Genomic DNA, 12,451 nt, shown 5'->3' with positions numbered 1-12,451 from the left:
CTTCTAACCCTAACGGTTCTCCCGCTGTCACCCAAAAGCACCTGACATTTAGAGCCAGGCTTCATTATGGGCCTACTTTTTTTTCACGGTCGCTGCGTTCAGACCGAGCGAGCTACGGTCAAGCGGGGCATCCCGTTGAACTCGGCACAGCCGAGAGATTATGGTAATGCCATTGTAGCCTCTGTGTCTTTAAGCCCTTCACTGTGTCACTCCATCCTTGCTGTTTTGTGTTTGTGTGTGAGAGCTTTTCTTTGACATCTGTTGGGAGAAATTACTGATTTACAGTTCATGAGGGTTGCCTAATCACACATATGAAGTTTTGAAAAGATCTGACCTTTTTAACCCTTTGAAACAGCCCCGATGACCCCAATTTAAGGCACTTCCGGTTGACACAGGAAGCTGAAAGTGAACACATATCCTCTTTGGGGTAGGCTCTTACAGAATTTTGAGTTTTAAGTCTATGTTAACTGACTGATTTACAGAGGGTTGAATGAGTGTGTGTGATTTCAGAAAATCACAGAAATCTCGCAGAGCTCCGAAACCCACCTTAACAGATTCGTCTGAACACGCCTAACTGGATCTTACTTTTTTTTTTGGGGGGGGGACATTTTTTTTTAGCATCACCAATTGTACATTGTACGATTTCTCTTAAATTACAATAGATAAATGGCTGCTTCTTTTTTTCCTGACACCGTTGGTTCATGTACTTTGATGTGACGCAGTCAAATTAGCGCTCTATTTTCATTTGACCTTTTAATCCCAGAAAAATGGCCTTAACTCAAAAAGCGTTGAGTCCTCGACGCCATCTTTGTCGGGGCTAACAGCCCATTAGTCCAAACCTATGCTCACCAAGTTTCGTCTTCGAGGCCTCTTCCGTTTAGGAGAAATAGCCATGTCGTGATTGGTGATGTTTTGTACATTTGCAATAAGATTCCATTCGCCATCTGGTGGAAAAATGACCAAAATTTGAAAAAAGTATCAAACGGAAACCGAAGGTCCGAGAGACTTCGTTCGATGATTTTCCGGAAGATCTGGCCCCGGTGCACGGCCTTGTTTTACAAACATTCGCGAACGTCTAGTAAGGGACCGTACAATTGCAATATGGAATTTCTCATCGATCATACAGCAAATCTCAAAAAGCGCCCTTCATGTATGTAGTATGACCCATTTCCTGAGCTAATAACGTAAAAAATAGTACATAAGAAAACAAAATACTGCAAAGTCTCCTAAGAGCTAGTCATGATGCTGCCATCTCCGTCGACGCCATCAGTCTCTCCAAAGCAGTGTTATTCAAAGTCGGGATTTGCGACAGGAGAACTGCTTTGGGGTTAGCAAAATTTAAACTACAGAAGAATATTAAGAAAACAGATTATTGTATAGGAATATATACAAATGTTTTTGAGAAAGCCAATTTAAAACATGCAATTTTATTGAGTAAATGTATTTATTTGATTCTTTTCATTTTGATAAGACAGACATTTTCAAGCAGATTTAAGTCAAAACTAACTTAGCCACTCAGGAACATTCAGTCTTATTGGTAAATGACTTCAGTGCAGAGTTGGTGCATGACCACTAACACCTTGACAGAGCTTGAAAAATATATATATATATTGCAGGTGTGCAAAGCTCTTAGACTTACCCATGAAGACTCACAGCTGTAATCACTGCCAATGGTGTTTCTAGCATGTTACTCAGGGGGGTGAATACTTATCTAATCACCGTACATGACCAAAAGTATGTGGACACCTGCTCGTCGAACATCTCATTCCAAAATCTTGGGCATTAATATAGAGTTGGTCCCCCCTTTGCTATAACAGCCTCCACTCTTCTGGGAAGGCTTTCCACTAGATGTTGGAACACTACTGTGGGGATTTGCTTCCATTCAGCCACAAGAGCATTAGTGAGGTTGGGCTATTAGGCCTGGCTCGCATCCGGCATTCCAATTCATCCCAAAGGTGTTCGATGGGGTTGAGATCAGGGCTCTGTGCAGGCTAGTCAAATCAAATCAAATTTTATTGGTCAAATACACATGGTTAGCAGATGTCATTGCGAGTGTAGCGAAATGCTTCTAGATCTGACAGTGCAGCAGTATCTAACAATTCCACAACAAAACTGAATACATACAATCTGGTAAAGGAATGGGATAAGAATATGTAAGTATAAAATATATGGATGAGCAGTGACAGAGCAGCTAAGATGCAATAGATGGTAAAGAATAGATAGTGAAGGATACATTATATACATATGAGATGAGTAATGCAAGATATGTAAACATTTTTAAAGTGGCATTGAAGTGACTAGTGTTCCGTTTATTAAAGTGGCCAATGATATCAAGTCTGTAGGTAGGCAGCTGCCTCCCTGTGCTGGTGGTGTCTGTTTTAACAAACTGGTGGCCTTGAGATACAAGCGGTTTTTCAATCTCTTTCCCAGCTTTGATGCACCTGTACTGACCTCGCCTTCTGGATGGAAGTGGGGTGAACAGGCAGTGGCTCGGGTGGTTATTGTCCTTGGATCTTTTTTGCCTTCCTGTGACATTGGGTGTTGTCGGTGTCCTGGAGGGCAGGTAGCTTGCCCCTGGTGATGCGTTGTGCACACCACTCTCTGGAGAGCCTTGCGGTTGTGGGCGTTGCCGTACCAGGTGGGGATACAGCCCGACAGGATGCTCTCAATTGTGCATCTGTAAAAGTGAGTGAGGGTTTTTGGTGACTTGCCACATTTCTTCAGCCTCCTGAGGTTGAAGAGGTGCTGTTGAGCCTTCTTCACCACACTGTCTGTGTGCGTGGACCATTTCAGTTTGTCTGTGATATGAACTTAACTTTCCATCTTCTCTACTGCTGTCGTGTCGATGTGGATAGGGGGGTGCTCTCTTTGCTGTTTCCTGTCCACAATCATCTCTTTTGTTTTGCTGACATTGAGTGAGAGGTTATTTTCTGACATTGAGTGAGAGGCAAATTTAAGTGGGTCTAGGGTGACAGGTCGGGTGGATGTGATATGATCCTTGACTAGTCTCTCAAAGCACTTCATGATGACAGAAGTGAGTGCTACAGGGCGATATTTAGTTCAGTTACCTTTGCTTTCTTGGTAACAGGAACAACGGTGGCCGTCTTGAAGCATGTGGGGACAGCACACTGGGATAGGGATTGATTGAATATGTCTGTATAAACACACCAGCCAGCTGGTCTGCGCCTGCTCTGAGGAAGCGGCTAGGGATGTCAAGTTTTTCCACACATTCTTGACAAATCGTTTCTGTATGGACCTTGCATTTGTGCACGGGGGCATTGTCATGCTGAAACAGGAAAGGGCATTGCCAAGTTGGAAGCATAGAATCATCTAGAATGTCATTGTATGCTGTAGGGTTAAGATTTCCTTTCATTGGAACTAAGGGGCATAGCCCGAACTATGAAAAATAGCCCCAAACCATTATTCCTCCTCCACCAAACTCTGCATTCGGACAGGTAGCGTTCTCCTGGCATCACTCCAGAGAACGCATTTCAACTTCTCCAGAGTCCAGTGGCGGCAAGTTTTACACCACTCCAGCCAACACTTGGCAATGCGCATGGTGATCTTAGGCTTGTGTGCAGCTGCTCGGCTATGGAAACCCATTTTATGAATCTCCCGACAAACAGTTATTGTGCTGAAGTTGCTTCCAGAGGCGGTTTGGAACTCTGTAGTGAGTGCTGCAAATGAGGACAGATGATTTTTACGCACTTCAGCGGTCTCTTTCTGTGAGCTTGTGTGGCCTACCACTTCACGGCTGAGCTGTTGTTGCTCCTAGACATTTCCACTTCACAATAACAGCACTTACAGTTGACCGGGGCAGCTCTTGCATGGCAGAAATTTGATGAACTGACTTGTTGGAAAGGTGACGGTGTCACATTGAAAGTCACTGAGCTCTTCAGTAAGGCCATTCTACTGCCAATGTATGTCTAAGGAGATTGCGTGGCTTGTGCTCAATTTTATACATCTGTCAGCAATGGGTGTGGCTGAAATAGCAATGGGTGTGGCTGAAATAGCCAAATCTGCTAAATTGAAGTGGTGTCCGCATACTTTTGTATATTAGTGTTGTATTTTTCATTTAAAAATAACAATCTTCCAGAGTATACAGAGTATTTTGTGTAGATTGACATAAATGTTAATTCAGTGGAGATTCATAATTATGATACCCACTGTATATACCATGTGACATTAATACCCTCAAGAGTAATGAAGGCATTGTCAGAGCACATAAATGTACAGTGCATACAGTAGACATAAAATGTTTGCTTCCCCAGCCCCAGGCCATTTACTGTAAGGACGTACTGGACATCGAGCAGTTCTCCACGGTCAAGGGGGTGGAGTTGGAGCCCAAAGATGACTCCTTCTACTGTAAAGTGTCCACAGGCAGCGTGTCCATCCCCTGGCAAATGGAGGTCAGAGGTCACACACGCATGCACCAAAAGGAAAAATGACTGCCGTGGTTTGATTTGTCATCAGCCTGTTTTAAAACACTTTTAGTTATTTATTTATTTTCCTATCAGCTATGTCAGACAAAGACACTGGGCAAATCAGCTCTATTTTTAAATGCTTTCACTTCCCTGTCCTATCAAGATGGCCTTCACCTTTATCATACTAATGTGCTGGTCAGTGGCCTGGCAAAAAACCACTTGGGTTCTGCCCCAAACAGCACCATATTCCCTATGTAGTCTACTACTTTTGACTAGGGCTCTTAAGGCTCTGGTCAAAATTAGTGCACAATGTAGGGAATAGGGTGCCATTTGGTACGCATCTCAAAGTCCCCTTTACCCTGATATGCCACTTTATCAAACGATTTTAGGTTTGACGTTGCGATCAATGTTGTTTCTTCTGTTTCCAGATGATCGAGTCTGAGTGCTTTCAGGAGCTCAATGTGTTTCACACAGACGGGACAGTTCCCCCGGACCTGGACTGGAGAGGACAGCCCTCGCCACCACCTAAACAAGGGCTGCTGCAGAGGCTCTTTGGGAGACAGGTGAGCTCTTCAACCTTATTAAACTGAAAGCCTAAGTATTGTTTGTCATTGACTCTCCATGTTTTTGGCTGTAAGTGTATGTATTCTTATTGACGACTGCAATTTTTTAATAAACCAGAATACACCTATTTTAGCATTTGTTATGTACTACATAACCCACCATGCACCCACCGTGTAAGATCTCACACCGAGCAGTATGGGTACTGTAGTACATCATGCTCCTGAAGCATACATATTGGTGTCCTGTCTATCTATGCTCCAATGTTTCCCTCATTAACTTCTTATTGGGCCTCCTGATAAATCTGTTCTGTATCACCCCCTGTCAGGACTGTTGTGGGAACTGCAGCGACAGTGACGACGAGCCCACCAGGCTGTGACTGAGCTCCCTCCAACCAATTACACCAAGGATCTCATTTGTTTACAAATTTTGCACATTTGTATCTTTAAGATAGTTCTATATAAATATTGGAATGTATATTTTCAGTATATAGCCATAAAGTCCATGTCATTTAAATGTAATCATTATTCAGAACCCATCATAGGAGGCAACAACAGGTAAGCCTAACACTGCTGTGGTCCCCCCCCCCAAATCTGTTGATAGTGTTGTCAGCTTTTCTTTCTCTTTTAAAAAGTGTTGACCGTGCTCGGACTGTGTTTCTGAATGGGGGATGAATGAAAAGTGTACGTTCACAACTATTTTTATATTTATATTTTATTTTTATTTACTTAATGTAATTCTAGGCAATCAAATTAGGAATGTTGTGTGAACTCTAGGCTTAAAGGAAATGGAAGACTAAGGTGAACTTTTGGTATGAGGTGATACATTATGTACATTCTAGGGTTCAATCTCGAGACACTTGATATAAACGAAATAGATATGACTAAACACTGCATATGTAAGTGCAAACAAGTGTATAATTTGTGACACTCGCGTCCGAAGTGTGTCTTCCAATGAATCTGAGTTTAGGTAGAAAGCATGTTAGTTCCCAACCATATTATGAGCTAGAGAAGTGAATTGACAAACAAAAAAAACTGCATTGTAATACAGTAATTCAGTTGTAAGAAATGACCTTTTTCGTAAGACGTGGATAGCCGAGAATGGCCTGGAGTTTCCTCTACCATGACATCCTCTAGATGGCTACACGTTTGTCACGGAGCACTTGAGTTTAATTAAGCGATGCACTTATGACTAAACCGGTTTGTTTTCATCCTCCAAATATTTTTTATGGTTAATTCCTTCCCATTCAAGGTTCCTTTGATAGTTTATGGTACTCTATATAATTACCATATTTTATCAAATCTAACAAAGCTGTCTGTCTAGGTTGAGACCATGCTGCGTCTCTCTCTCCCTCCCTCTGCTGAACCTCATGTGTTCCTCTGCATCGTATAACTCAGTGGGATTCTCCTTGTAAATGTGGGACTATAATAGGACTGAGGGACTGAGCTCCCTGACAGACTATGGGACTATGGTATCACCCTCTGAACCCTCCTTACCAGAGACTATCAGACTGAGGAAGAAGGTTCAAAGGGGAGGGGTCACACCATCTCAATGTAAAGCTCAGCACTCCGACGGAAATTGGAAGAGACTCTCAAACTCCTACCATCCCCGTCTCTCATTATCAAATCATGTTATCGTATGTGATTCTCAAATTAACTTGCCTACATTCCAGTCTATACCGTACTGTACAGTGTAAAGTTATGCTACTTTTGTTTATTTTGCAATGTTTTTTTACCGGTGTAAAGTTACAACAACAATAACAGTTCCACCATGAAACTAGAATAGGACTGAAAGTAAGATGAGTATGATTTCTCTTTACAATGTGCTCCTGAGCCAAGCTTACACACTGAGAGGGAGGGCTTCTGTCTGTCTGTCTCTGCATCCATGAAACACCTCTGACACTTTCTTTTTGCAATGCACTGACGTTTTTTGTGTGGGCACGTATGTATCACCATAACCACTAGACTCTGTACCCACTTGGCACAAACTGGTTAAGTCAACGTATTGTGACGTGGAAAATACACTGGATTTGAAAAAAGTAATCAACTGTTGTAATTTCAACCACAGGAATATATCATAACCAATTTTCAAAATATGTTGAATTTATACCTTTTGAAACATCAGATCTTCAACGTAATATCCACTATAAGAAAACAACTGTAGGGGGGGGGGGGGGTTCTACTAAGCGAACATATGGAATTGTTTTAAGTTAGCTAAATGATCCATCATTTGACTATTTGATTTGAAATTTTAGGACCCCTGTAGGTTTCCCCCCTTGATTTTGGCCTTCACCACTATAGCGCATTGAGTAACGCATTCATACGTGGGAAAACAGACATAAGGAATAAGGTTTTGATGTGTCTGTCCTATTTATAGGAGATATAAGAAAGCTCAGGAAATATTTTTGTTTTTTCAACACACATTTAACCCCTATTATTGTTGGCACAAAACTACCTCCAACCTTCTGTTCATTTTTTAAAACTGGTACTGGTTTACATTCAGACCAGTCCTGTGACACTTGTGGGGATCATAGAGCAAAACCAGTGTGTTCTTTAGTTTAATCTTTCCATAGAGTTGTTATATTCCTTAGTAAGCCAAACCGTTCAGACGCTTTTGTAAGAAGACAGATTTCTGAGATGTGTCCTGGTCTGACAAACAGCACCGTAGCTCTGCCATTTTCTACTGCAGTGGCGGGAGGCCGAAATAGGCGGATAGAGATGCAAAAAAAAACAGGATTTTTTTGTTTGTTAATTAGATTGACGCACTTAAGGATTTTTTTTACCAAGCCCTGCTAAACTTTGATATGTCATCAACTGTTACTAATGTCCTATTCTGAGAATGATTGTTGATATATTCACCGTTGTCATCAAAGTCAAGGGTAGGTTTAACAGAGCAAATGAAATATGACCATATATCATCAATGATGATATTTAGGCCTATATAGCATTTCTAAAGTCATCAACCGCTATTGTTTCAATTCAACACACGATTCAAGCTTTGGTTGATTTCAAATGGAATCTACAAGTTAGTAAAATATAAAGTTGGATTCATGTCTCCATCTCAACCAAAAATGTAAGTTAAATAATGACTAAATTAAATCAAATTGTATTTAAAGTGCATTTAATGTTATCTGATTTAGCCCTATTAATTCAAATTGTAAGTATACATTTGTAGACAAACTGGAATTAAAGCCAGATAGTGGCACGGATGAAACTAAGGACACATCTCCTTCATATGTCTATTTTTGGTTATATATCCTAAATATCCTATTAACTTGTCGATCAGTTAACAAATGGAGACCTGAATCACACAATTCATGTCAACAGAAAATAGAAGTTAGAGAATATATTTAAGCAAGTGGCTCAGATGGAACTACACAAGCAGCAGATATTTCCTTTAAATGTTTATTTGTTTGCATTGTCAACCAAACAATTGTATTTCTTTTGTAATACAGTAAAATGAGTATCACATCCCTGGCCACATTGAGGTTACTGTAACAACAAATGTCTTATGTAATTATAAAAAGTGTGCATGTTCAAGATAGCATGCAAATGTCGCAGGTCTGTGGAGATTTTCTTGCCTGGCTACCCAAACCCTTTGCTCCAGCCAAACGCAACGCCATGCCCACAAACGTTAGTTTATTTCAATGAGTCTGGATCTGAGTACCTCCCTGACGATTTCTAGAATTCTCAACGTTGAGCAAAGTGGGTACCCACGTAGGCAAGAACTGGTTAAATCAATGTTGTTTCCACGTGATGTTGAATTAACGTGGAAAACAGAGTGGATTTTTCACCCAACATTTATTCTAAATCCAATGACATGGTGAGATTTGGTGTGGAATTCACATTAGTTGACAACTCAACCAAATTTAACTCAAAACTAGATGTTGAACTGATGTCTGTGCCCAGTGGGTAAGGTACTGCTCATGATGAGTGAACATGCTACTGTACTAAAGGGAGTTCTCTGAACGTTCTCTGAATGTCAGGAGGATGTCTAAATCTCTATTAGTTTCCCAAGCCCAACAGGAGAGCACTAAGCAACAGGTTTTGACAGTGGGTATGAGAACAGTTACATTTTACCAAACACATACTTAATTTTTACCTCAGTAAAGAAAGACGTAGTTAATACAGTAGAGTACCAACAATTAAAGCACTGAAAAGGATGAATACAACATAAGTCAAAGTACAATATACACTACATGGCCATAAGTATGTGGACACCCCTTCAAATTAGTTGATTCGGCTATTTCAACAACACCCATTGCTGACAGGTGTATAAAATCGAGCACACAACCATGCAATCTCCATAGATAAACATTGCCGTTAGAATGGCCCAGTGAAATCGCCGGGCACCGTCATAGGATGTTACCTTTCCAACAAGTCAGTAAGGACATTTTTCTGCCCTGCTAGAGCTGCCCCGGTCAACTGTAAGTGCTGTTATTGTGGAAAGCCGCGAAGTGGTAGGCCACACAAGCTCACAGAATGGGACCACCAAGTGCTGAAGCGCACAGCGCGTAAAAATCATCTGTCCTCGGTTGCAACGCTCACTACTCAGTTCCAAACTGCCTCTGGAAGCAACATCAGCACAATAACTGTTTGTTGGGAGCTTCATGAAATGGGTTTCCATCTGGCAGTCTGACGGACGAACCTGGGCTTGCCGGATGCCAGGAGAACGCTACCTGCCCGAATGCATAGTCCCAACTGTAAAGTTTGGTGGAGGAGGAATAATGGTCTGGGGCTGTTTTTCATGGTTTGGGCTAGGCCCCCTAGTTCCAGTGAAGGGAAATCTCAACGCTACAGCATATTCTACATGATTCTATGCTTCCAACTTTGTGGTAACGGTTTAGGGAAGGCCCTTTCCTGTTTCAGCATGACAATGCCCCTGTGCACAAAGCGAGGTCCATAAAGAAATGGTTTGTCAAGATCGGTGTGGAAGAACTTGACTGGCCTGCACAGAGCCCTGATATCAAACACCTTTGGACTGAATTGGAACGCCGACTGCGAGCCGGGCCGAATCTCCCAACATCAGTACCCAACCTCAATAATGCTCTTGTGGCTGAAGGGAAGCAAGTCTCCTCAGCAATGTTCCATCATCTAGTGTAAAGCCAACCCAGAAGAGTGGAGGCTGTTATAGCTGCAAAGGGGGGACCAACTCCATATTAATTCCCATGATTTTGGAATGAGATGTTCGACGAGCAGGTGTCCACATATTCTTGGCCATGTAATGTATGCGCACAATAATGGGTCAAAACTAATGAAGTGCTTGTCTTGTATTGAGTCATGGACTGAGCTGTTTCCTCTGTAAAAAGGCTCTATCTGTGAAGCGGAAATGGCGGTTAGCATCTGCTAGCGCTGGATAATGAAGTCGGGTTCATGTGTCACACACGTTACAGTACATTGACTTTAAGGATTCAGGGACGTTTGCTTACCCTTTTAATATTTATGTTGCTTTTATTTTATGTTGCGCTCTTAACTATTTTATAGCCTTCTGTGAGTCTAGACTGTAATGCTAGGTTATGCTAATGCTAGGCATTCAAAATTGCCATGTCCTTATTAAGGTGCTTCCTTACATTATCTACCTGTACATCTGCATTTTATTTCAGTATTTATTTTTTGACCATGTGCTTAAAGTTTTTACCTTACACTGTTGGTTTCAGTTCAAATATTCAGTCATTTTTTTGATGTTGCCATACTCTTCACATTTTGCCAACTATGTTCAGACTGCACTAAGCCCTCACAATTAGGAGGTACGCTTTGTTACAGTTCACGAGGAGAGAATTGAAAAGTGTATGAGGTGAAAAAAATGTATTTGAAATTATATTGTGTCCAATGTCCATATCCTTTTAAATACCATATTAAACCATGCACTAGTCTTCATTGTCTGATTAATTGTAGCTGAATCCATGTCAAATTTGTTGCAACGTTGCATTGTAATGCAGCTCTGCTTTGGCGTTCCGTGTGGAAGGTTGGAGACTTCATTCATGTAACCATCTTCTGTTACTCAATTGCCTTCCCACCCTGTCCTCTGCTAGGCCCCATGTCATACTGTGTGTGTCTCTAGAGACCATTAGGTCTGTTGTCCTACTGTGTTAATATGCCAAATGGAAGCTACCGAGATGATGATTGATGAAAGGAGTCGATAATGATGATAATCAAATAAAAACGTGTTGGTCGTGTACAGATGTGAAATGCTGATGTTACTAGCTCCAACAGTGCAGTAGAATGTCTAGCAAATACAATACTAATACACAAATAATTCAAGTATACAAATAAATGTCAGAATGAGTCCAATTAACAATCCAAAGTAGATGGTGAGCAGTGTCAGAATCCAGAATATAAATATTAATAAGTGGTGTGTATAGACAGTTTATAATTTTGAAAATAAAATGGTATGTAAAGTATTAGGTATATTAGGATGAGCTATGTCAAGAATACAATATATACATAGTGAGTAAACAACAGTATATGAATTGACCCGTGTTCAATGTCTCTCTGTACATGGTGCATTAGTATCACCATGCAGAGTACCTGGCAGGTAGACGGCTAGTAATGGCTGTCCAACAGTCTGATGGCCTTGTGATAGAAGCTTTCTCATTGTCTCGGTCCTGGCTCTGATGCACCTGTACCTTCTCTGTCTGCTAGATGGTAGCAGAGTGAACAGACCGTGGCTCGTGTGGCTGAGGTCCCTAATGATCTTCTTGGCCTTCCTTTGACACCAAGTGCCATAAATGTCCTGGAGGTGATGATCATGTGGATATGTAAATGTGCCATGTGCATGCTATGTATCACTGTGATGTGTTTGTTTGAGCTCTTTTGGTTCTCTCGCTCTCCTCTGAAATCAACTCATACTGTCTGACTGACCCGTCTCCATAGGTGCCTGTGAAACTTTATTAGTCATGGACAGTCATACTGGACCTCCATGTAACATTATTTTTTTGCATAAGAATTTTACTTCAATAAAACATTTTCTTTAGCTTTGGCTTGTCTTATGTAATTCTTGCAAACAGAGATTTATGACAGTTTGAAATTAAGATAGGAGGAGCCAGGAGAATATAGATGACAGACTAACAGGTGGGATTCGTACCTGGTAGCTCAAGAATCTAAATTAAGTCAACCAGTAGACTAAAGAGAAATCCCCTGGTCCAAGGGGGAACTATTTGGCTTATGCGTTTCAGGCAGAGCTAGCAATCACAGTGTGATTTTAAATAATTTCCGCTACACCTGCATTCCTTTAGGTATTTGATTTCCCACTCAGAAACACTAGACCCACTCCAATTCGCATACCACCCCAACAGATCCACAGATGACAAAAGGAGAATATGTGAGAATGCTGTTCATTGACTACAGCTCAGCGTTCAACACCATAGTGCCCACAAAGCTCATCACTAAGCTAAGGACCCAGGGACTAAACAACTCCCTCTGCAACTGGATCCTGGACTTCCTGATGTTATCTACCCTTACCACCTG

The 12,451-nt window shown here is 41.4% G+C and overlaps 1 protein-coding gene across 1 annotated transcript in view; it reads left to right on the top strand.

The window, feature by feature from the left end:
* Nucleotides 1-11,963, top strand: part of LOC118391130 (G protein-coupled receptor kinase 6-like) — a 61,490-nt gene extending 49,527 nt beyond the window's left edge. The window contains exons 14-16 of the mRNA XM_035782181.2: nucleotides 4,272-4,409; nucleotides 4,853-4,987; nucleotides 5,314-11,963. Coding sequence (XP_035638074.1) covers nucleotides 4,272-4,409; nucleotides 4,853-4,987; nucleotides 5,314-5,364 — 324 coding nt within the window. The 3' untranslated portion in view covers nucleotides 5,365-11,963. The remainder of the gene's footprint in view (nucleotides 1-4,271; nucleotides 4,410-4,852; nucleotides 4,988-5,313) is intronic.
* The last annotated feature ends 488 nt before the right edge of the window (nucleotides 11,964-12,451 follow it).

Source organism: Oncorhynchus keta, chromosome 12, assembly GCF_023373465.1.
Source record: "Oncorhynchus keta strain PuntledgeMale-10-30-2019 chromosome 12, Oket_V2, whole genome shotgun sequence".
NCBI lineage: Eukaryota > Metazoa > Chordata > Actinopteri > Salmoniformes > Salmonidae > Oncorhynchus > Oncorhynchus keta.
The sequence above is the reverse complement of the archived record's forward strand: the minus strand, read 5'-3'. Positions and strand labels throughout refer to the sequence as shown.